We start from the raw sequence: 25,630 nt of genomic DNA, 5'->3' as shown, positions 1-25,630 counted from the left end.
CGTCTCCACAATCTACCAATCAAATGGTAAAAGGTGGTACTGCTATGTATAGTCTTGTTAGGTTTATGGTAGTTTCAGCTGCACCATTTGGGTTCTTCTTCCGTGTTGGCTGTTTTCCACCTCAGTTAGCTTTGACAGTTGTAGCTTTAATAGAAAATGTCTGTAGCAAGAGATGAAGATTCTGCTAGACTCCTGCTTCAACTGATGATTGGCAACAAGATGTTATGCAAACCATTTTCAGTACTGCTGCAACTACTGGAGATTGCAGACTCAAGCCGGGGATTCATCTCAGATGAGAGAAGAGGGAGTAGCAAGAAGGGGGGGTGTGGACGGAACGGCTGTTTGTGAACAAGGAGCTGAATGGGCAGCAATAGGTTGAGACTTAAAATCAGACACATTAATTATATGTTAACATCTCAAGAGAAAATGTTTGTTTTTAAAAAGGGACTTAAATTTGTACCTTCATGTTTGCATGATATCACTTTAATCATAGCATCACCACTTTCAGAATAGCCCACTTTCAGAATAGCACAATTCTTGCTTGTGTGCCCTTCTCTTCTTCTTTCCGAAGAGAATGGACTCGTTCACCTGAGACTTCAGACTCCATGAAGGTAGACCAGTTGTAAAGAGTATCATTGCCATTTTAAGAACTCCTCTGGCTTACCAGGCATATGCACTGGGCGTCTCTCTTTTTTTTTCCCTCAAACTTTAATTTTTAGTCCTTAGCCTTTCTAAGGTTTATGGTTTCCTGCAGGCCATTGAATAGGGTTTTCAGATTCCGAGATGCTTTCTTTCTGCTCAGCTTGTAGAAGCCTCTTGACATTAGTTACTTCATCTCCTAAGTCTATGTAATGCTGTGTTTTAAGCAGTTTACTACATTTATTTCAAAGTAGAACCTATCTCCACTTCTCTTGGGGGATTAAGTTGCCCAGGTAGAATTTGTTTTGCTCTCTCCCTTGTAACAAGGCAAGGTCAGCAGTGTTGAACAGTAATTAACAGTAAAAACTTTAGGAGCTTAGAGGAGGGGATCCCCTGTATAGATTCCCATCTGTTTATGGCTACTGATTTTATAGTAATATGCATGGCTAGGGTATTTGGAACACTTACTTAGCATCCTGAGGAGGACAGAAGAAACTAGTCACTGGTTTATCAGAAGTATTGTTACTATATGGTAGGACTGGTGGGTGTCACAGGTCCAGGAGGAAGTGAACCAGGGGTCATTGAGGCTTTTTGGTTCCAGAAGTTTTTTAAATGAGTAGTTCAGTTTTGCTTTACATTCCCTTTTATTTGTCTGACCTTGTGTACCTACCTTATTTTATTGCCCTTTTTGTGTGGAGGAGCTACTCTGGTTCTGAGCTGGCCTTGTTATAGTTTTTTTGTACCCTCTGAAATATTCCAAAGGCAGAACTGTATCACTCCCTGCATATCATCTGTTTGGTCAGGAACTTGTTTTCTGCATTACTGTCTCTGTCTAGCACAAGGCTGAGGGGAAACAGTAGGACTGCAGAGATCCACCCACTAGGTTGTAGAGCAGGAAACATTTGCTGAGTTGCAGAGGAATTAGCATTGGCTTGTGCTTGAATTCCACAGGTTTTTGTTTTACCTAGTGTGCTGACTTTTGAATTAAGCATTTCTGTTTCATTCTTGCTAAGGGTGCCAGATACTATGACTTCTAGTATCTAGGCTTGAATAGCAGGCACCCCTCCTTATTTTTCAGGCATGGTTTCATCCCCCTGTGTAGATTTCCAGATATTTACTACCTTGTCTTATCCCCAATATTTACTACCTTGTATATGATCCACTGCACAGTTTTCTTAAGTGTTATGGATAACTGAATCCTATTGTGGAAAGGTAAATTCTGGAAATGCACATCCTGAAAAATCATTCCTGTATCTGCAAAGTCATCAGCTGCAGGTTGCACACCATTCAACTGGTTATAACATTGAGGATTTTGCTGGGTAACGCATTTCTTTGGGTAGGCTTCCTGTGTAGCCTCTTACAGTGATACCTCTTAGGTTTCCTTTTTTAAAACCTAAGCAAGCTCCGTTACTACAACGTTTGCCCAATCTTTCATTTATGGACCAAAGGAGTATGAGACTTTAGCATCTCTTTGCTTATAGATGAAGCTGCAAAGCACTCTAACATTTGAATATGTTTTGACAATATCACCCTTTTTTGCTTTTGCTTTGAACTTACTGTCATGTAGCTGTAAGACTTGCATAGTAGTTTTAGGGGCTGGAGACTCTTGTTCACCTTGTTACTGCCAGTAGACTGGGAGTCATTACTATTAAATGCTGATCCACTGTGGCAGTGGTATGTGTTATGGATAGTTGCATACTGGGGGTTACAAGACCTTCTAGCTAGGAATTCAAAATTCTTTCTGGTTCACTGCAGGTAATGCAGCTGGTATTTATTTCTGTTCTAGTTGTAATCTTTGACTTCAGCATTTCTTTAAACTGTTGCGTACCCTAAGGCTTTGTGTCTGTGCTTCGAACTCAGACTGCCAGTTCTGTAAATAATCCATACTGCTGTGTACAAGTCACAGTTCCTTTCAGATTTCTAAATCTCTGACCTGTGCTAGCACCATGTCCCTATGGTGGCCAAGTCTTTTCACACATTTTACTCTTCTGTCTAAGCTGTATCTGCAAGTCATGAATTTTTAGGGATATATGCATGGGGGATGGTGCAGTGAAGTGGAGGCCCAGATTTACCCTTAGAAAACAGATTTACATCGCTTACCCTATATCTATTCTCATTAACCATTCTATCGCTGAACGGTACATACCACTCCTCTGGAAAATATTGCACGTTCTACTCTAAAAGCCGGTCCCTCTACTGATTTATCCAACTACAGACCTATAGCCGTTTTGTCACTTGCCAAAATCTTAGAAAATGTATACACAAACAGATCTTAGACCACTTTTTCTATCTTATCTAACACACAGCATAGCTTTCAACCTAGGCATAGCACCAGTACAACTCTAATTAGCTTTACTAATACCATAAATCAACTCAAAAACAACTTGTCTCTGCTACCTTCCTAGATAAGCATTTGACACTGTGTATCATCAAATATTCAAACTGGCTTTCTACCACTGCAGCTCTGAAGCCCTAAGCTGGTTTTATAGCTACCTATCAGATAGGAAACAAGCCACTTTATGGGACAATAACACCCCCCCACAGCGCCCTGTATGTGTAGGAGTCCCACAAGGATCTATCCTTGGCCTACTTTTCTTCAGAGTTTTTACCAATGACCTAAACTCCTCAGCAAGTCCAACCCCAATCATACAATATGCTGATGATGCTTCCCTAATCTGCTCTGCCCCCTCTATTAAGAAACTCAAAGAAAAAAAACTCAGGCAGCCCTCCACAGTATTGAAAACTGCTTAACAGCACATCAAATTATACTTGACCAAACAACAAAAAAACAACAAAAAAAACACCTATCTCTATTTCCTCCTCCAATGGCACAAAATAGAACCCGTTGAACATACAAAACTTTTGTGTCACAACTGATAGTGGACTTAGTTTGACAAACACCTTGTACTAAATTAAAAAGGTTCATGGCAAACTGGGTTCTCTCAGTAGGGCTAAATTTTATCTTACTGACCATGCCAGACTCTCAACAGCCAGAACCCATCTCTTATCTTGCCTGCTTTACTGTTCACAAATATTTAGCAAGCTTCGCAAATCTGAACTGAATAGCCTTGAATCTTGCTATAACAAAATATCCAAATTTGCCAGTAATCGGATCTCACCATTGCACTGCCCTTCTCCGGTTGAACTGGTTAGAGCTCCCTCACCTGCTTACTTTGAGCTACTACTAACTGCCCATACAGTCTTGTACAAACCTGACAACTGCCCAGCTCTATCTGACCTTGTCCAACCCTACACTAACCTAAAATCTGTTAGGTCTGCTGATATAAACTATTGTTGAATGTTAACAAAACCCAAAACTCTTATGGCGTCTCCTTATACTCTCATATCATTGCCAAACACTGGAATTCTCTACCTCCGCATATTCTGTCCATCAATGATGCACTTTCATTAAAACAGTCTTTACATCTGGAATACTCAATTCATCAGCGTTTTGGTTTGGTGCTTTTTCCAGACTGACGACATCGTTCCTGAGATCGTTTGGGAGTGTACGGGATACAAATTTGTAATACTCTTTTGTCGTTTGTCTCCACAGGAGACCTTTGCTTTTGGAGATCTCTGTTTTTGGTGGTTAACTCTGTTTAAATGATTTGGTCCGGGTTATCAATTTAATTCGAACTGCATATGCTATTACTGTGAGTTCAGTTTTATTACTGTCTCCAGCTCTGTGCATTTTTGGGTGGATTTATGTTGCTTTATGGTGGTGTTTTTGCCAGCGACCATACTACTTATGAGTTCGGACAGGGGCTCATGCTGAGATAGTCTCGCTAGACTGAAAGACGTATGGGACATCTTGGATTTGCTGTTTACTCCAGTTCTCATTTGGATCTTATTTGTACTGATTTCAAGCCTCAGCTTCATTAAAGGTACTGTACCACCATCTTATATAAATGACATACTGGGGCTATCATTTTATTTTTTGGCGCATGGGACTAGGAGCAGTGTCTCACATTTTTTGATATCAGAGGAAGATTCTCCGTTTTTTGGCTTAGCCGCTTTCTTGACTACTTGGACATATTTGCTTACTGATTGCTTGTAGTTGTGCAGCTCAACGACATTAGGTTGATTACATCTTCATCAAGGTCCCACGCTTTTTACATGTGTTCAGTATATGCTAGAGTCCTGTTGTGTACTGTTTACAGCATATAGATTGAGTCGAATGTTTTTTCATTTGCATGACATATAACAATATTTTCACTTTATACAAATGTTTGTTGTTACTTAATACATGATATCTAGTTTAAGGCACTTGGGGGAGCCTTTTACACCTATTTGTATATGTGTTCATCATTCATCATTTTCTCGATGTTTATTAGCAACCATTATATATATTAGGGTGTATATGCACAATATAGCTGAATTGCTTTTGTTTCTTTTATTAGGCCTATTCAGTCATTTTGGAGAACAAAGATTCTTTGGGACAACATTTGCCTTTTTTCAGCTTGTATAAGCTGTTTGGTACATTTATATCTTGATATCTTGATTCACTTTGTTGCATTTATCTCTCAGGGCTATGATTACAAACTGAACATATTTGTCTCTGTGAATCATTTAGATATTTTGTTCTTATTAAACTCTTTCTGTATTGATTATCCTGACCTATTCTATACATTTTTTGGATGTGTGGATATTCATCATCACTAAATATATATCTTTTTAACCCAATACTGCCTTTTCATACCTATTATAAGCATTTTTTTCTGATATTTATCTAGGTATTGGGTTCATGATTAACCTTTATTGAGATTGGTGCGTCTATCGACTGCATGGCTGTTATCTAGGTGACACTCTTGATTTTTTGGATTTTCTGGGCAAAATATTGTTCCACTCTGGGCATGTTATTAGTTATTTAGAATGTTATTTCATCATTTTTGATGATTTACACGTCATACTGAGATACAGCCTCTATAGTCCTTAGAGGGCATTTAGTGTTGGTTACTTCTGAACTTTTTTCAATTCCATCTCTGCCTGTTTATACTGATTTTTGGCAGCAACAATATATAGGTACATTTTCTATTGTCATGATTGTCTGTATTGCTTGATCTACAGGGCTAGATATTACTATATTTCAACAGGTCATCATTCTCTTTCGGCTTTTCCCGTTAGGGGTCGCCACAGCGGATAATCTCTTTCCATTTCTTCCTATCCTCTGCATCTTGCTCTGTCACACCAACCGCCTGCATGTCCTCTCACCACATCCATAAACCTTATCTTAGGCCTTCCTCTATTCCTCTTACCTGGCAGCTCCATCCTTAGCATCTTTTTCCCAATATACCCATCATCCCTCCTCAGCACATGTCCAAACCAACGCAATCTCGTCTCTCTTGCTTTGTCTCCAAACTGTCCAACATGAGCTGACCCTCTAATATACCGATTCCTAATCCTATCCATCCTAGTCACACCGATTGCAAATCTTAACATCTTTAACTCTGCCACATCCAGCTCCGCCTCCTGCCTTTTTGTCAATGCCACTGTCTCCAACCCATATAACATAGCTGGTCTCACTACACTCTTGTAGACCTTCCCTTTCACTCTTACCGATACCTGTCTGTCACAAATCACTCCTTCCACCCTGCCTGTACTCTCTTCTTCACCTCTCTTCCACATTCACCATTACTCTGAACTGTTGATCCCAAGTACTTAAACTCGTCCACCTTTACCAACTCTACTCCCTGCATCCTCACCATTCCTCTACCCTCCCTCTCATTTACACACATATATTCTGTCTTAGCCCTGCTGACCCTCATTCCTCTGCTCTCTAGAGCATATCTCCACCTCTCCAGAGTCTCCTCAACCTGATTCCTACTCTCACTACAGATCACAATGTCATCTGCAAACATCATACTATATTTCAACAGGTATTTAATATAATTGTTTATCATCTAAACATTTTTTTGAGTCATATTTGCTATATATGAGGATTGTTTTTTGTATAACTACATGTTCATTGTACAAATGTGAAACTACAGTGACTAGTCTTGCATTTCGAGGGAGTGGAGGCACTTCAATTTTCTATATAGTTAGTCTCAATTGATTCAATGACTATAGGCTTTATTGACTACCTTAATGATAAGGGTCACTATACCTTTGTTTGATTATATACGTGGGTATACAATTTTTGCAATCAGTTTGCCTTTCATATCCTGACTGGGTTTAGTTTTTTCATTATAGCATTTTACCTCATTTGTCAGTGATTCCTATGTGTATAATGTTGGCTTAATCTATGTCATTGGTTTAATTGAGGAATACAAACCTTTTCGAGGGTCTTCAGTTTGATACATACTTTGATATCATACTTATTAACTGACCTTCAAATAATTTTTTATCAACATACCATACCCGTGGATATAAACATACCTTTTGCCCTATGGTCTCACTTTATATCAGGACTTGCACTCTTTTGTGATTCTGGTTGTCAGATCTTATTGAATAATTCTTACAATTTGCTCTTTCAACCGAGATAGGTATTTATTTTTTGTTGGTGTTCTCTGTACGCCTCTTCTGATTATTAGCAACTTATTGTCATGGATCTCAAAAACTTATTATCTGGTCTTTGCTCCGATAAGGATGATCTAAAAATTTTTGGAATTGGTACTGAATCCAATGAAATGGATGTTTTGGATACCATTGATCCAGTTGGCGGTTGTGACAATCTATTTTTCAAATTAGGCAAACAAATTAAAACTTTGAGAACGAACATTTGGCACCACAAATTGTTCAAAGCTTACCAAGTACAAAATATTTCCCCTAGAGGATTGAGATGCAAAATCCAGCCGTTGGTTGATTCACCGGATGAGATTCTGCTCAAGGATTGGCAACATGCACAACAAGAGGCCGCCATGGCCAGAGTTCATATCTTGGCATCTTTCTATGAGAGAACAATACAGGGCAATATTAATGAGGTTGAAAAAACGTGTAACAATTTAAAACAGTTTGAACATCACACAAATTTTCAGGGTTGTCTGAGCAAATTGTCTAAGGAATTATCCAGTCTAGAGAGCAACCTGAAAAGTAAAAAGTTGCATAAATTCGCAAGGGACAAGGATGATTATGACAAGGGCAGACAATTTGAATTACACAAGGGTGTAAGGTTTGCCCATGGTACAAAGAATGTTTCTTTCACACGTAAAAAGAGACCAAGATCTATTTTGAAAAAAACAGGGTCCAATTATATAACATCAGGGGAAGAATCCTCAACTACAGACACTGAGACACCTAGCACCAGTGACTCTCCAAATGCAAAAAGGGGTAGAAATACTGAGGCCCCTTTAGGGGTCAAAAACACCGGGCAGGTAGGAAACACAGGGGTCACAAACTTAGAAGAACTCTTCTTGTCAATAGTGAAGTAACTCAACATATATTTCAAAACATGTTTTAACTGATGATCAATATTCCCTACTTAATAAAGGCCTTGGTTTTGTTCCTGGTTTTTTTATTGATGAAAGTTCCATGGTTAGTGACATTATAGAGTTCTGTAGAAAGATTAATCTTAAATTATTCTTTAAACAACAGGACCATATGGATGACACTCAAAGATCATCTGATTTTAGATTCCATAAATCTAAATTTAATCCTCCCATGGATAAACATGTAGCTGTTTTTCAGCAGGTGGTCATCAAAGATTTACACTTTCAGTCTGGCTCTGGGGACTTTGAGGCAGAACCTATCAAAAAAGGAGCAATTGGCCCTCTCACAACTCAAAAATAATACAGATATAGTGATCATCTCTGCTGACAAAGGGGGTGCGGTTGTTGTTTTGGATAAAGACTTTTATGTAAATGAAGGACTTCGACAACTTTCCAACCGTCATCATTACATGAAAATGGTGATTGATCCTACACCTGGTTTCCAATTAGAAATAAATGAATTTTTGGAACAAGCAGTGGAATCTGGGATAATTTCTGAGCACACAAAAATACATTTGACTGTTAAGGATCCTGCCAAACAACAACTATACTTACTCCCCAAAATTCACAAGTCTAGTCATCAGCCACCAGGCAGACCAATTGTTTCTGGTATGGGATCACTTACTGAACCCTTATCTGTGTTCCTAACTGATAAATTGAAACCTTTGTTATCATATGTTCGGGCCAGAATCCAGGATACGACAGAATTTCTGCAGATTATTTCTGAAACCCAACTGGAGCCAGCTTGGTTAATGTGTACTCTTGATGTGTCCTCTTTGTATACCAGTATCCCACATTGGGCGGGTCTTATGGCCTTAGAGTTTTGGTTGAATAAATCTAACTTATACCCCCCCGGGATGAATAAATTATTACTGTGTATGGTGGAACACATTCTCACCAAGAATGTCTTTTATTTCCAACAAGACTGCTATTGGCAATTGCAAGGGACGGCAATGGGTGCATCTTTTGCACCAATTTATGCAGACCTCTTCATGGGATATATTGAGGAACAAATTATATATGATCCCATGCATAATATATATCTACCAGATATGGATATATGGAGGAGATACCTGGACGACTGTTGGCTTGTATGGAAAGGGGGTCAAGAATACCTCCAAGAATTTATTGAACATTTGAATAGTAACATTTGGGGTATTGAATTTACTGTGGAATTCAATATGAATGAAATCAACTTTTTGGACGTTCACCTTACAAGGCAGTTTGATAATACATTGCAAACATCTATTCACAGAAAGTTTCCACAGTACAATACTCTATTGCATGCGGCAAGTCATCATCCTAAACACATCATTAGGAATATACCAAAATCCCAATTTGTGCGCATTAAAAGAATTTGTTCTTCAAATGACGACTTCATTGACCAACAAATGGAGTTAACCAATAGATTTATGTCCAGGGGCTATTCTCCTCAAACCATTGATTCAGCTGTCCAATTCAGTCATACTAAATCCAGGGATTCCCTTTTGCAATACAATACCAGGCCTAAGAACCAGGATTCTGATCTATGCAGATTTGTCACGACCTATGGCAGAAACAGTGGGCACCTAGTTAACATCATCAACAACCATTGGAATATATTATATTCACATCCCCTTTTGTCAGATCATTTGGGAGAACTATGCTATTTTTCTTATAGAAAAAGGAAAACACTAGGTTCATTATTCTCCCACTACAAAAGAACTACAGTAATGCAAGATCAGCCTATACAAAGAACACTCACTGGTGATAAACTTATAGGTATCTACCCATGTGGACACTGCAGTTTTTGTAGTTTTATTTTCAAAACAACCAGTTTTACCAGTAAAAATACCGGACAAATATATAACATTCAGTTTTTTGGCAATTGAAGCTCGGACTGGATAATATATCTTGCTACATGCACATGCCAGGCACTTTACATTGGCCAGACATCCAGACAATTTCGTATTAGGATTTCTGAACATCTAGGAGATATCAGGAATAAGAGACTGACTAATGCACTATATAGACATTCCATTAAGCATCAAACAGCAAATTTTTCTTTTATCATCATTGATTGCATTACAGGTAACCGATCATTTAAAACAGGCTGGCATGAAATTTTAAATGCTAAAGAAAAAAGATGGATCGTTAATCTTGGGGGGCTCTTCCCGCCGGGACTAAATGACAAATTATGATTAATATTTTTAGGTGAATGACATATGTATGATTCCTGGTTAACTACATAACCTTCTGTATTCCATTATATATATTATTTTGGTCCAGGCACATCTGTATTCAGATGTATGGCACATTTATGGATTTATTATTCTTTGTGTTTGTTTTTGTTACCTCTCAGGATGTTGTGTTATATAATATCATAATATGTTTATTTGAACATTATGATTTTATTATATTTGGTTTGTCAATTTATGCACCAACTTTAACTCATGAACATGAGTAATACATCATACCTATGTATTTATGGTTTTCAGAATACTTTTTAGTTTAAACTATTTTGTTTAACTACAGGAAGTGATGTCACTGAATTTTGGAGCTTATATAAGACTTTGAAGCACTACCTTGGCTTAATGTACTACTGAAGAAAGCCTTGCCGCTGAAACCGGTCTAGTTTCAGTTTTGAAATAAAATTTATTCTTTGTGGATCCTCCTGGGTGCTGGCTCTCTTACTTGTTGACCAACAAAATAGAACCCGTTGAACATACAAAACTTTTGTGTCACAACTGATAGTGGACTTAGTTTGACAAACACCTTGTACAAAATTAAAAAGGTTCATGGCAAACTGGGTTCTCTCAATAGGGCTAAATTTTATCTTACTGACCATGCCAGACTCTCAACAGCCAGAACCCATCTCTTATCTTGCCTGCTTTACTGTTCACAAATATTTAGCAAGCTTCGCAAATCTGAACTGAATAGCCTTGAATCTTGCTATAACAAAATATCCAAATTTGCCAGTAATCTGATCTCACCATTGCACTGCCCTTCTCCGGTTGAACTGGTTAGAGCTCCCTCACCTGCTTACTTTGAGCTACTACTAACTGCCCATACAGTCTTGTACAAACCTGACAACTGCCCAGCTCTATCTGACCTTGTCCAACCCTACACTAACCTAAAATCTCTTAGGTCTGCTGATATAAACTATTGTTGAAGGTTAACAAAACCCAAAACTCTTATGGCGTCTCCTTATACTCTCATATCATTGCCAAACACTGGAATTCTCTACCTCCGCATATTCTGTCCATCAATGATGCACTTTCATTAAAACAGTCCCTAAAGGAATATTTCACCAAACACAGGCTTTGCTCATGTTCTCCACCAGGCTAACTAATTTAACCCTTTACTGTCTAACTTCCTTCTCTCCACCACTCATTGTCAATATTTCCTGGCCACTGAGCCTTCTTGGCTTCAGTTTGTGATACTTTTATCCTAGAAAAAAACAGTCCATCAAATGAGCCAAAATCGGAAAAGTGAATTAGTGCTTTCAGTCACACTTAATACTGTGATCATCTTCAGAAACACGCCCACACTTCCTTTTATATTAAAATAATTACCTAAAACAGGAAATGACATGTTAATTAATGTCAGAATAATTAAATAACTTTTTTTATGTATTTATAAAATGTGTTAAATCCATATGTACAATCACCCTTGGCTTATCCATGAATACAATACAATTATTCTCGGATGCTAAAATGAATTTATTTGTAACCTATCTATACAATAAAAACATTTTAAATTAATAACTTCATTTAAGCCTGGTGCTCTATCTGTACCCAAAAGTAATTGCCAAAAAGCTTCTTTGCATTCTAATATGTTGTTTAAATCACCAGCAAATGCTTTTTCTACACTATCCAGAATAAAAAATTCAAACTTCTTGAATTCATTACATATCACAGCATGCCTTGATAGTGCATTCATTCTGTCTTTCTTCTTTATTGCCAAATAATGCTCATGTATCCTACGTTTGACTTCTCTTGGTTTTACCAATATAGTAATTTCCACATGTTGAACACGTAGCCACATAAACTACATGCTCACTGTTGCAATTGTAGTATTTTTGGCCCAAAATGTCTCCTTAGAGTACCCAATTGTTACAGAAGATGAGTTACTAATGAACCTAGACTGTTTACAATTGTTACAGCTGTATGTGCCTTTACATACACATACAGCTGTAACAATTGTAAACCGTGTAGGTTATATGAGCATCATTTGGCAGTAAAGAAGAAAGACGGAATGAATGCACTATCATGGCATGCTGTGATATGTAATGAATTCAAGAAGTTTGATTTTTTTTATTCTGGATCGGGTAGAAAAAGCATTATTTGCTGGTGATTTAAACAACCTATTAGAATGCAAAGAAGCTTTTTGGCAATTACTTTTTGGTGCAGATAGAGCACCAGGCTTAAATGAAGTTATTAATTTAAAATGTTTTATTGTATAGATAGGTTACAAATTCATTTTGTCATCTGATAATTGTATTGTATTCATGGATAAGCTAAGGGTGATTGTACATATGGATTTTAAGTTATTTAATTCTGACACATGTCATTTCCTGTTTTGGGTAATTATTTTAATATAAAAGGAAGTGTGGGCATTGTATTTTTGTTTCTGAAGAAGATCACAGTATTAAAAAGTGAAAGCGCTAATTCACTTGTCCGATTTTGGTTCATCTGATGGACTTTTGAGCTGGGTGTTCTAAGTTTCAACTGTTTCTTTCTGGTCTTTTAATGCGTTTAGAAACAGTTTCAAGGAACTTGCATTTGAACTCCTGTTTTAATTGTCATATGTGCATGTGTGTAATTATGTGTAATTATGTAGTCTTGGAGTTTTTCTCCCTGGGTTTCTGCTGAAAACGGGCCTCTGGCCCAGTCAGAGACTACCCAGTTGTCAAATGTAAGTAAATAATTTAATTTATTTCTCATACCAGTGTCTGTTTTTCTGTTGTGGAGGTCAATATGGTATTGTCTCAGTTCCTTGTGAAAATGCATACAGACTGCTGGTTCATATTTTCTCTGCAAATCTCCAGTTACAGAAGGGTTAGACATGGTCTCTAACGAAGCTCAAAAGCGTCAGTAACGCAGTATAAGGCAAAGCAATGAAAACTAATGGAACATTTCAACAGGGTAAGCAGAGTTTATTTTTAGCAATCTGGGATCAGTTCTGTTTGTGTATTCACAAGGTACATATATACATTCTTTATTTTTGGTTGCTTAACTAGCCCCATATTCAATCAGAATAAATAGGAAGCAATTCAATATTTTATTGGATATGCATTTGTCAGTTTCATGGACTAAGCTGGAAAATAATTAGGCTCAACACATACTTTCCTTTTCAAAACCTATTCTAGGTCTAAATCCCACTAAGAATTAAACTACTACTGTGTACCCGATTTGAGTGTGCATAATCTGAGTAATGCTTAATAAGTTAATACTGTCAAAAGCGCTGTACAACATTTATAAAGCGGCAAAAAAGCTTTACTGTAGCATAGTTCAGAATCCATTTTCATCTTTTGTTAGCTAAATATTTACAGTATTTGATCCTCAGTGAGTGCTGGAAAGGCACTTGTAAATTCTATGCTCAGTCTGGGGGAATAAAATTGAAACTTCATGGTGGGTGCATTGCACATTTTGATCACAGGGTGTAACTTTCTAGGTAAGCTGCCTCTTTTTTTTACTGCTAGCTGATCTTTCTGCCTCTGGATGATCTGGGCCCCGGGAAATCTGGTTTGGTTCCTTTCAGAGTGTGGCTGTATAGCAGTCCTAAGTAATGTTCCAAGCCAAACTGTCATTTCCACACATTTCTGCAACAGCCTTGTATCATAATATAAGGAAATCTCCTTATTTATTTATTTATTTTTTTTAATACAGATCCAGCAAGAGGCCATTTACTAGTGGTGTGCCACAGGGCTGGGTGCTAGGGGCCACTCCTGTTAGGAGTGTACTTCTCTGAACTTGAAGCTAATGTGGAAGGCCACCTCTAGATGACAGTTTGCTGACAGCTGCAAGCTGGGGGCAATTATTCAGTCCCCCAATGATATAGATGTCCTTCAGGATGGTCTAGATCAGACAGATTATTGGTGCTAGAACCATGGCCTAAAACTAAAGGCAAATAATGCATTATCTTACTGTTTGGGAAGTCAAATACCATGCAAATTACAACAGCATCATATCCCTAAGAGTGGTCAGAGGTGCGAGATCTAGGTACATAGATATTAGCCTGAACTTTGACTGCCATGTGTCCACAGTGGTGAGGAAGTAATTTTATGTGGCACAACTTGTAACTAAAGTTATGACATCCAGATCGAAGGAAATTGTAGTCCTGCTGTCCTCTACCCTCATTACTCTAATGGAGTACAATGTGCCATTTGACATGTGCTTGACTAGGCAGCTACAGCAGTTGGAGTGACTTCAGAAGTTCCTCCCAAAGAAATTACAGGGTGAAAATGCCAGCTATGCAGATAGCTTAAAAGCCCTATCCCTTTACTCTTTCCCTACAAACTTTTAATGGGTGACCTATACCTGACTTGTAAAGCACTTACAAATCCAGCCCTGGTGGAGCTGCTACACATATGCAAGTCAAACAGCATGAGTATCATTTGATATAGGGATATAAAGTTGGCAACTCAAACAAAACATGCTACAGTGACACGTGTCCTGAAGATTGCCTCTTTGAAACAGGCCCTTCCCTGGCCCACTTCCAACGGAAGTTTGTATCAATATATGGAGAATTGTAAATTCACACCTGTGGTAGTGCCTATGCCCCTTATGGACAGGGCAGTCTGTAAGATGCTCAATGGACAGGCACAAATCTGAGTCTTCTTGCCCCTAGGGGCCATATATTGAGCAAAATTGGATATTGGCTAGGTTTATAAGGATCCTTAAGCTGTTGGGTTCACTAGACTATGTAACTTTGCCCTTGCCACCTGAGTTGTGGCTTAAGTGTCTAGAAACTGAATCCACTTGCCTAGTAATAGATTACACTGGTAAAGCTGCCTTACAGAAGTGACAGTTTTTCTCTTAAGCTAGCAAAACATTGCAGTGGTCAGGTGAAAAATAGATTTCAAAACAGATGTGTGCATTTGTTAGCACAGTGCTGGCAAATTTGTTATACTAGTGCCAGTAAATTAGCTAGGACATGTTTTGAGGGCCAGCTTTTTATGAAAGAGCGCTCACACTGCACAGTTTTGATACTGAGCACTTTATTAATTCACACACAACCATTATTTGAATGTCAAGTCAGATATGAATATTTTGTTTTTCATAGTGTTGCAGAAAGATATGTATGCGTTCTATTGTGCTGCAAATGAAATCTTTAACCTGTAGCTTCATGGTTTAGTAGTTGTGTAAGAGTAACTTGGCATAGCTTGTCCTTAAACAGTGGCAGTTGTGCTGTGGGATTTATTTATGTTTGTTATGAGACACTGATTTTTATTTGCATTTTTATAGTGTGCGAGTGGAAGATTTCATTTAGTCTTCCCTTTATTTCTGTGCACATTTTGTTTACGTGTGGTTTATAGTCCTAATTTACTGTTACTTTGTAAACATGAAGTTATTTTGTTTTATCTTTGCTGTAGATTTATAACATTTATCTTTCTTCTCTGAGGTCACTTGAAAGATAGTAACAGAACTATGGTACCTAGTTTGATCTTTCAAATTTGTTTTGCCCATGAGCAGTGTAGTAGTAACACTCCTAACTTTTACAGAGCATTTTTGTCATCTGCGTGCTGCTACTATTTTACTGTTTCCTTTCCCTTTTTTCTTGTCAAATTGTTGCAGTAACATTGTGTTAACTAATATGCCTTTTGTTTTTAGGAAGCTGGGAGTGAGAACGTTGTTGTTCCTCCAGGCAGTTATGTTAAAGTGGCCGGTCACCTCAGGTCATTTCAGGTAACTGGATGAATGCAAATTTCCTTTGGTGTACTCTTTGGAATGAAAATATTTTCAAGTCCCCCCCCCCCTTGTTGGTGGGGTTTGGTGGATAGTTAATACAATATTTTTTTTATTTATGCAAATGGCCTTGTAAAATTCTGAAAATGTAAACTCATTATCTAGTTTTCAGCCAAGCATGTAGTTTTAGCAGTTTTCTGATTTAAGTGCCAATATATATGGGTGTGAGTGCATTTCTTCTCCACTTACGTTTAAGTGTGAAATTAGACTTCCCTTTTAAACTTGCTAGATGCAGTCATGACATCTAGGATTTCTGATTGTAAGAAGTCAGTCCAACAGTTAGCTTGACTTCCAGATCTCTACCTTTACCTTTCTGGTTTGGCAGGCTTCCTCCCACTTAAGTCAGAAATTTGGTGGAATAAGAGGACCGTCTGAATATCATGATAAGCTCTTTCTTGCTGCATTTCGAATTGCATGCTTGTACTACCATTGCCAGACTGATCTTTTTCCAGGGATCCAGATTTTTAAACCATTGTATTGATCTGTTTTTGCATTATTGAAGTGGTCAGTAACTGCTTTGTGTGCAGGAAGCATCTCACAAATGTGTGTTCCGTTAAAGCCCAGGGCAAATGAAGGAGAGATGCTCCTCAATCTAACTGCCTCAGTAGCATTGTGATTATCTGCCAAGGTAACACAGTACTGACTAGCTTTCGAAAGCTCGGCCTCTCCTTCCTCTCTTCTTGTGACAGCTGATTTGCTGATCATATCCTGAGAGATGTCAAAGGAAGTGAGTACTTAAGCCTTTTTTGCAAACCAACAAAATTTCTGTTGACTGTTCACAGGATCCAGTGCTCATCTGATTTCTCCATCTTACTGCTCAGTTAATCCCTGTTTGGAGACCCCCTTTCTCTTAATTTATTATATTTATTGTTGTTTTTGTTTGTTTCTAAAAGTTTAATTTATCTATTGGTGTTTGCAGTAATTTCTGTGGGAATTTCTGCTTTTGGGGCTGTTTATTTGGCTTTTACCTTTGACAAATGTTTTTCACTGTTCCTGAGGAAATTTTCAGGCTTGCTCTCCACGTGCAGTTTGTGTCTTAGACACTAGAGGCCTGTTTTTACTGTTACTCTGCATTGTTTTCATCTTCTGACAGGAAAATATTGTAGGACTTGGATTTTTTTCAGCCTCTATAGTTCATTCTGTATATGGTGTAACAGTGGATCTCTATTTACCACAAATGAAGTTTTTGATCATACTGTAAAGATTTTAGTTTAAATTGCAGCTAAACATTATTTTATGACAGTTTAATGTGGTTAAAGTGCATGGAGTTCACTGGTATGGCACATTTTTTCTTTGGACTTTCTGTACTGGACATTCTTTAACTTCTGTTTAATTGTTAAAGAATTCTGAACACATTTCAAACTTTTTTTTTTTGTGACAATAGCACAGTTTGACAGAGTTTTAGATGTGTGGGAACATATTCAATTTCTAGTGGTAAGTGCTTATTGTGATACGTTATCCTGTACTGTTAGTTTATTATTCTGGCTGGTGTTTTCTCCTCTGACATAGTTGGATCCGAACTCTGATACCCACCCACATCTGATCTGGTAACACCTAAAAAGAAAACTATGCTTCAGCCTATGGTAAATGATTTTGTTGAGGCCACTGCTTGGTTCGGAGGTCGTTTACTTTTTGCCCCGTTTCCCTCAAAGTTTTGCCAGCCCCTATGGCTCTGGAGTTGGATGTGCCCCCCCCCCCCCCCATCAGACATGGCTATGTCCGTAGTAGTGAAGTTCACAAGAAAAATATGTACAGACGTTTAATCATATAGCTGATGATCTGATTATAGCTGTATGTAAGGCAGATGTGGTTTCCTTGGCTACAACTGATGTGCAGACACTCATGGTTGTGTGTTTGTAAATGACTCTAGTGCTAGTTTGGCTAGAGACCTTTCTGTTTCAGAGAATGATTAGGAATCTGAGGAGGTCATTGGTGATTTCTTATTTGACACAGAGTCCAGTCACACTGTTTCTTTGTTAGGTGAACCTGAGCTTGAGTGTTTACTTTTCCTCAGATTGCTAGATTGTATTTTTGCGTCGGAGCAGGCAGGAACTATGCCAGAGCTAGGCAGAGTACATGTCCTTTTGGAGGGTGAAGTGCCCAATTCTGCCTTGGACAACGTTGTTTATAAAGTTGCCTGCAGGACACCAGTATCTATTCCAGCAATCCTTAAAGCTTGAAAAACCTAGGGTGTCCCTGAATGTTGGGTCTCTCTTAAATTTGACTGCTGACCAAGCTGCAGGCTCCCCAGCTGCCTGCTCAAATAAGTCCTTGTCTTCTCTACTCAAATGACCCCTGATGGACAGAAGTGGTTAGATCTTCAGTGAAAAATGTCTGTTTCTAGCATTCTAGCCTTTAAAATGTTAAATTTATAAGGGCTGTATAGGGAAATGTTTTTACAGTGTGCATACAGTTTGGGTGATTTTTTGCAGTATCCTTGCATGCAGAGCAAAGTCTTGTATGAATGAAATTGTTTGTAACTTGACTCTGGTTTTGAAACCTGCTTTGTGAAGTGTGCAGGTCCAGTCTCTGGAAAATGCTGCTTCTGTTGTGTTAACACTGTATGCTTGGTTACATAATCTGAACTTCTGTGATTTTAAAATCTGAAATTTTGAATGCACACATGTTCTGAATTGTGCACCAGAGGGTCCAAACACCAGATTCTCAAACTGTGGGGTGATGGATGCAAATTAATGCATGGGTTATCAAAGATGTTTCATGTACCCAAGCTCTTCCCAAATAAGATTTCTTCAAGGGGCAGAACAAACGATAAGCAAAAGTCAGAGATCCAAAAAGGAAATGGAAGTAGGCTAATTCTTTGAAACAAAACCGATGAGGGGGTCCCTTTCTTTAAAAAAAAAAAAAGGGGGGGGGGTTCAACCTCCTGCAAAAAGACTATGCAGAATCAAAGCACACCCCCTTCCACACACACACACACACACCTACCTTCCTTATATTCCTTCCCCAGTCTCTCAGCCGTGCAGCCTGGCCACAAATCAGTCAAATGGATTCTGTAAATAATTTTGAATGAATACACTTGGTGGATAGAAAATCCTCCTGCCTTTTCAGGCAAATTACTCCACACCCACCAGACCAGACAGAGCTTTTCCATCCAGTGTTTCATCTCATTGTATCAGTGCCTATGATACACACAGGCAAATGATTTTACTCCAGAATCTTTTTATACCAGAAAAGGAGCCCTTTTGGAGCCCCATCCTAAATTTTTCCTTCCTAAACAGCTTTGTGTAATTTTCACAATTCAAAATGCTTCCTTACAGTTGGGCATGGCATAGCTTCCAGACCACAGTTTCATTATGATTCTAGATCTCAAGGACACTTTTGTTCCAGTTGCTTCCAGTTTCAGGAAATATTTTGAGATTTGCTGTGCCTGGCTTACATTATCAGTTTTCTGCTTTGTTTTTAGGCTATGTACTGCACCTTGCGTATTTACAAAATGTATGACCCCCCCCCCAGTGGTTGCCTGGAATCCTAGGCATCCACATTTTTCTTATTTGACTTGCTGATTTATGCAGATTCTGTATTCGGGTGCTTAGAGTCCTTGGACAAAGCTGTATCCCTCCTTTTTCCTACCTGGGTTTAAATTGAACTTTCAAAAGTCCTTCCTCACACTCTCTCGAAGAATTGTTTTCTGGGGTGCTTGATAGACACAGTAAAAGGGATGGCCTACCTGCCAGAAGACTAAGTTCTGACTTGGGACATTTCTTGGATTTCTTCCTAGACATGGTCTCCTCTATAGTTCCTTTAAAATTCTAGGCCTCATGGCATCTGTGATCCTTGTGATAACACTACTTCACACGAGAAACATTTAATGGCACTTGAATTGTTGGACCCAGCACTTTCATTCCTTTCCTAGGAACTGCACAGGTTGAGGAATCAACTGTGTCTGAATCCAGGGCTCTTTCTCTCCGGATCCCATGCCAATCTGTTCAGACTGTTCAGATTTTGTATGGGGGGCAGTGTCTTGTCTTTTGAACTTGCCTGTCAGGCTGATTCAGAGTTCATTACCTGGAAGAATGTTTGTTTTACTCATTGCTTTGCCTTTTGTAGGGTGAGTCTACTGCAAGCTCTCATGGTGGGCCCACCCTGTCTGATTTTTCACAAAGACTGGGTTGTGTTGCGCAGTAATACATATAATGCCTATAGTTTCTGTATTTACCCTGAATCATGCCATCAGTCTTCCAGTGTTCTATCCTGATCTGTAAAACAAGGGAGAAAAGATTCTTCATACCTTGGATACACACAGCTCAAGTGCTACTTTGACAGAACAGTGCTAGGAATGCTGAACAGCCATTTGTTTCCTATATGGTGGTTAAAAATGCTTAACCTGTTTCTAAGCCAACTATTGCACAATGTTTTCCCTCTGCTGTTTTGTTATTCCTACCATGGTTAATCTCCTCTTGGGCAAGGTTAAGGCTCGCTGTACTAGGGCTTTATCCTCTTCGATGGCTTATTGGAAAGTGGACTCGAAGCAGCAACCTGTTCTTGTCTTACCCTTCACAAAGCACTACAAACAAACAGATTTTTTACAAGTTCCAAAGCAGGCTTTTCTAGAATCATTCTCCCTGGGCCCTTATCGTTCCACCTCTTAGACAGGGTAAGCTTTGGGTAGATTCCCAAAATGCCCCTGATGCAGTGGGAATGTTGAACTTGGTCCAGTTGCTTAAGTCTATTTGCCTGTAATAGTAGCTGTTCGATTTCCCCAGTGGCAACACCCACCTACCATCCCTCATATTGTGCATTGTTGAGGTGGGTTTTGACATAATTTTTTTTTTTAATGGTATTGATTGACTGAGCACTCGCTCCCTGTGATAGCTGTAGGTTTTCTTCTCAAGATATGCTCAGCTAATGATCTGTAACAGGAAGAGAGAGCGGGAAGGATGTCTGAGGTTTTGAAAGGTGGCCAGTAATGGGCTACCTTAGCAGATAACCCAAAAGGCCATTGAAGCAGTGAAGAATTCACCATCTGAACTGGTGTCCTTTTTTTTTTATTTTTTTTTTTTTTTTCGTCCTTAAGTTGCAGATCTGATCCTCTGATCCTACTCTGCTGTATACTACCGACTTTGGATCCAACTGTTGAGCTCCACCCTTTACTTTGTAGTGCCCTAGTTCATCCCTAATGCCTCTGATATTTTTGCCGCCATCATGCACAGACATGGGATCCTTCTTAGTGTTTACTTTCCATTTAGGTAGTTGTAAGTGAACAAGTTTTAATTCCTTTTACTCTGCATTTCTTCTGTATTTTGAATCTCCCTCTGTTTTCTGGGTTTTTCTGCATTAGGCCTGTTGATATTTTGCCTTTCTTCTGTAACTGCTACCCCATTAAACAGGGTATTCTTTTTTTTACCATTGAGAGTTTTCCCCCCTTTCTTACAAAAAAAAAACCTCTCCTTGCTTTAACTATTTTATGACACGGCAACAGGTTTCAAGAAATGACTTTCCTGTAGGTATAAAATCCCTAATTTGGATGCAGACAGCATTTATTGTTTTAGATGTGGCTCAATTAAATGCAAACTATACTGTTTGTGCAGGTTTTAGTTCAGGAGCCATAGCTGACAGGCGTAGTAAGCTTGTACATAATGGTTTGCTTCCTCCCCTCATCTTTTCCTTCAGGGGCTCAAACCCCTAGTAAGTCTTCAAAGGCTCTATTAGCGCACAGGAAGCATTCACCTCCAAAGTCTCCCAAGACGACTTCAGGGACTGCGAACTCTAAGCTTTTGGATCCAAAGCCTTTGGATCTTATTGTTTCATCCAATCCTAACACCCAGATTATGTATCCAAATCCTAGCACATTTTCCGTGCCAAGGGCTGACTCACCTGCATTTGATAGACCATATATTCCCTCAGGTCCCCTTTTATGCAGACACGTAGAAAGCATTCCAGACCTCCATCTACATCATCCATCAGGTCCTCCAGGAGTCTTTCTGAAACTGATGTGGATAGGATGACACAAAATTTCTTCAGAACTCTGATCCAGATGGGCATTATCTCTGCTCCATCTCACATTGGATCCGTGAGACTTCCTGTCACTATCCACAGTTTTATCTCCTCTTCCTATCTGTCCTTCGGTTTCAGAGCCCCAGGATCAGACTTTTCCAAGAGTTCCGGTGTTTGATTCAAAGAAATTTTACTTAAACAGTATCCCTAATCAGTTCTGTTCCTATGCCTTTGGTTTGGGATGAGCCCCAGAGCCAAAACACTGGTGTCAAGTCTGTGGAGCTGGGGTCTGCTCTAGTGTCTGATCCATCCGTGTCCCTCAGAGCTTCCGTGCTAGATCTGGTTTGGTTCCCTCCTCTGGACACTGACCAGAGTAGTGACCAACACTGGAACATTTGGCTGCTGTGCGGGTGACCACAGCTTCTCTGGGTCTGGCTTCCTTCAAGGTTATGGAAAGGGTCTTTTCGTTCTAGGGAACCAGTCTCTCATTCTCCCTCAGATCCTAACCCTCTCTCCTCTATGGTTTTGAGCTCTGGTTCCATCAAACCTATTCCACAGGGCAGCTAATTCCAACTAGCTTCCAGTTGGTTCCCATGGATGAGCTCCCCTTCTCTTCTGACACCTCCCCAACCCATCCCCCCTGAGGAATTCCACTGGAGGAGAATGTAAAAGAGGAGGCACAAAGATTCCTCCTTTTGGAATCTCACTGATGATACTGATTTCAAGGAAGGGAAGGATCCCCCAGTTCATTATCTGATATCTCATTTAGAAACATTTACGAGATCCTTAAGCAGAAGGCTGGTCCAATAATCCCTCTCCTAATTTCTGGCAGCTTTTGGTGTTGACCCCACCTATGTCTTGGGTGAGCCCCCTGGCTGATGAGTTCATCAGCCTTAGTCTTTTGCAAGAATGGAAGGTGCTGGATTCTGTAGAACCTTGCCTGTGGTGGCTAGACAAGTTTTTTAGCCCTGTCAAAGGCCAACCCCCGCTGGAGCGAAGGAATCCCTGTCTATGGCAATTGCTGTGGTGGCAGCTACCAGAGCTCCTCTGTCCATCCACCAACAGAGCCTGGATGGATGCTGAAAGCATTCATTTGCTTCAGCAACCTTTGCCCTGAGTTCCCTGAATTATCTGGCGCACTTTACAAGAGTACAGCGTTCCTCAAATTCTGAGTCCATGCCTGCAGAGGATTTCAAAAAAATTTTCTCAGCTGTCTACTCTCGATTATTTCCAGTACATCCTTGAGGTTTAATCTGTTATGCAGCAGAAGGTGACCGCTTCAGGCATTGCTCCGTTAGATGGAACATCCTTGTTTGGCCCTTCTGTGGGGGAAAAAACTTACCTGCAGTAAACAAGAAGGAAAGGTGTAAGAATTGCATCTTTTTTACACCTTAACTGCCTTTTTCAAGGGATCAGAAAGGTTGTGATTCCACAAATCCAAGAACTTTTCCAGGACTCGTGTGGAGACAACTCCTTCAGAGGCAGAGCAGGGAGTTTGTATGGAACATGCTTTCCCTGTGGCACAGGGAGCCTGCAAAATCAGGGTTCCTGAGATTCCTTTCCAGGTGGACCCTTTCAGCGCTACTGAAGTGCTGCCCACTTGTGGAGGCAATGTGGGGACATTTGTCCTTGCACCCAGAAGTGTGGGCTGCTGTAACAAATGATACTGGAGTGCTAAAAATAATATCCAGAAGATACTTCATTCCCTTATCCCAAGTTCCTACCTCCAAAAGGAAAGATGCTCCCTGACATTCCACCCATTCGGAGAGAAGCTGCTTGATAAGAAATTCAAAAACTGGTAGACTGAGTCACCCTGAGGTCCCACCAGACCAAACAGGATTCACAACTTAAGGTTATTTTTAGTGCCAAAAAAGACCTGAGGAGACCAGAGATCCATTATGGATCTAAGTAAATTGAACCAATTTGTGAAGAAATAAAAGTCCCGAATGGTCACAGTTCAGTCTATTCTAGCTCTGTTACTCAAGGACTATTGGATGTGCTCCATAGATCTCAGATGCATACTCCTCATCAAAATGCAGGCACTGCTGGAGACGCTTGTGCTTTTGGCTGGGAGCCAGACACTACCACTTAAGATTCCTGCCCATTGAACTTGCCATAGTCCCCAGGGTGTTTGCCAAATGTATGGCAGTGGTAGCAGTTCATCTGAGACTGCAAGTATTCAGTGTTTTCCATATCCAGGCTGGCTTTTCATTTCCCCAACCATGCATCTCCTAGAGCAGTCCATGGACCATTTACTCCAGATTTGTCAATCACTAGGTATAGTAGTCAATTTTGCCAAATCAAAGACACCAGTACAGAGCCTGGAGTTCATTGGTGCCCATCTAAACACAACTCTGCTTCCTTACCTTCTCACTGTGTATGCACACTCTGATCTCAGGTTCATCAAATTCTATCTCATCTTGCTACTCCTGCTAGATTAGGTGCCTTGGCAGTAGCCATAGTTGTAGTCCCTTCAGCACACTACTATATGCGTGGCCTTCAATGGACTCTAGCTGTTCAGTGGCCTTTACTTCCCCTATAATTTCCAGTCAAACTTACTCTATGCAAATGCCATATTCACTGGTGGGTCCAGTCAGACGACATTTACCTAGTCCTTCCTCTGCTGTTGACCACAGTCACCATGGGTGCCTCCCAACTTGGGGGGGGGGGCATTTCTTGGGAAGGACTGTCCAAAGCACATGGTCCCCACAAGAGACCAATGTGCATATATTAGTGTTGTGGAGATGAGAGCAGTCCTCCTAGCATTGCAGGCGTTTTCCCTCTAGGGACCATGAGGTTCAAACAGACATGTCTGTAGTCTGTTACATCAGCAAACAAGAGGGGAACTCGAGCTTGTCCCTTTTGCCACACTCTCATGGCTTCTTGGTAGTGGGTGAGCTCCCCCAGCCACTTTCTAGTAGCAATGCACATTCCGGGGAAAATCTGCTTGCTAGCAGACAAACTTAACAGGTTCATTTTGGTGCCTCATGTGGTCTGTCAGTGGCAGAGAAAACTTTCTGCTGGTAGGGCCAACTATGCTGCGATCTCTTTGCACCCCCCCCCCACTAAAACAAATGCAGCAGGTACTTTGCCCTGAATCTCTCCTCAGGGGGAGTCGCAGAGCTGCTGTAGTGCACATTTGCCCCTCCCCCATTCTTCACTTCTATCACCATTACCTCTGATTCCAGAATTCTTACAGAAAGCCAGTCTAAGAGCTTTATCTTCATTGCCCCTTTTTGGTCTTGCCAAGTGTGGTTCCCATTCCTTTGGTTTAGGTTTAGTTATCCTCCCTGGATACTGGATCCAAGTGCAGCAAGTCTGTCACATCCCATCCCTCTAACTGCATGGTTTCTCCAGTTCCATTACTATCCAGACAGCCCAAGCTTTCTATGTTATTATCCTTGCAAAAAGACTCCACCAAAAGGATTTCCAAGAGTAAATGGAAAAAAACTCTCGCTTGGAGCTTTGAAAAACATTGACCCGTTTACTGCCGCCTGTCTATGCTGTGCTAGACTTTCTAGGTTCTCCAAAGTGCTAGCTTTTACCATACAAACCAACCCTTCTTTCTTATCTAAAATGACTTCTGAGTCCAATATTAACCAAACCTTTCATTTACCAGTCTTTCCAAGTTTTTCAAATGAAGGAAGAAGGTATGTAAAAACA

General features: G+C 39.8%; 1 protein-coding gene across 6 annotated transcripts in view; it reads left to right on the top strand.

The window, feature by feature from the left end:
* Nucleotides 1-25,630, top strand: part of RPA2 (replication protein A2) — a 397,710-nt gene that overhangs the window by 205,135 nt on the left and 166,945 nt on the right. For 5 of the 6 annotated variants that reach the window (XM_044060108.1, XM_044060104.1, XM_044060103.1 and 2 more), the window contains exon 5: nt 15,878-15,952. The exons of the other annotated variant lie outside the window; for it this stretch is intronic. In XM_044060108.1, coding sequence (XP_043916043.1) covers nt 15,878-15,952 — 75 coding nt within the window. The remainder of the gene's footprint in view (nt 1-15,877; nt 15,953-25,630) is intronic. 6 annotated transcript variants of the gene reach the window in all.

Source organism: Protopterus annectens, chromosome 1.part2 (genome assembly GCF_019279795.1).
Source record: "Protopterus annectens isolate FY-2018-M chromosome 1.part2, PAN1.0, whole genome shotgun sequence".
NCBI lineage: Eukaryota > Metazoa > Chordata > Ceratodontiformes > Protopteridae > Protopterus > Protopterus annectens.
The sequence above is the reverse complement of the archived record's forward strand: the minus strand, read 5'-3'. Positions and strand labels throughout refer to the sequence as shown.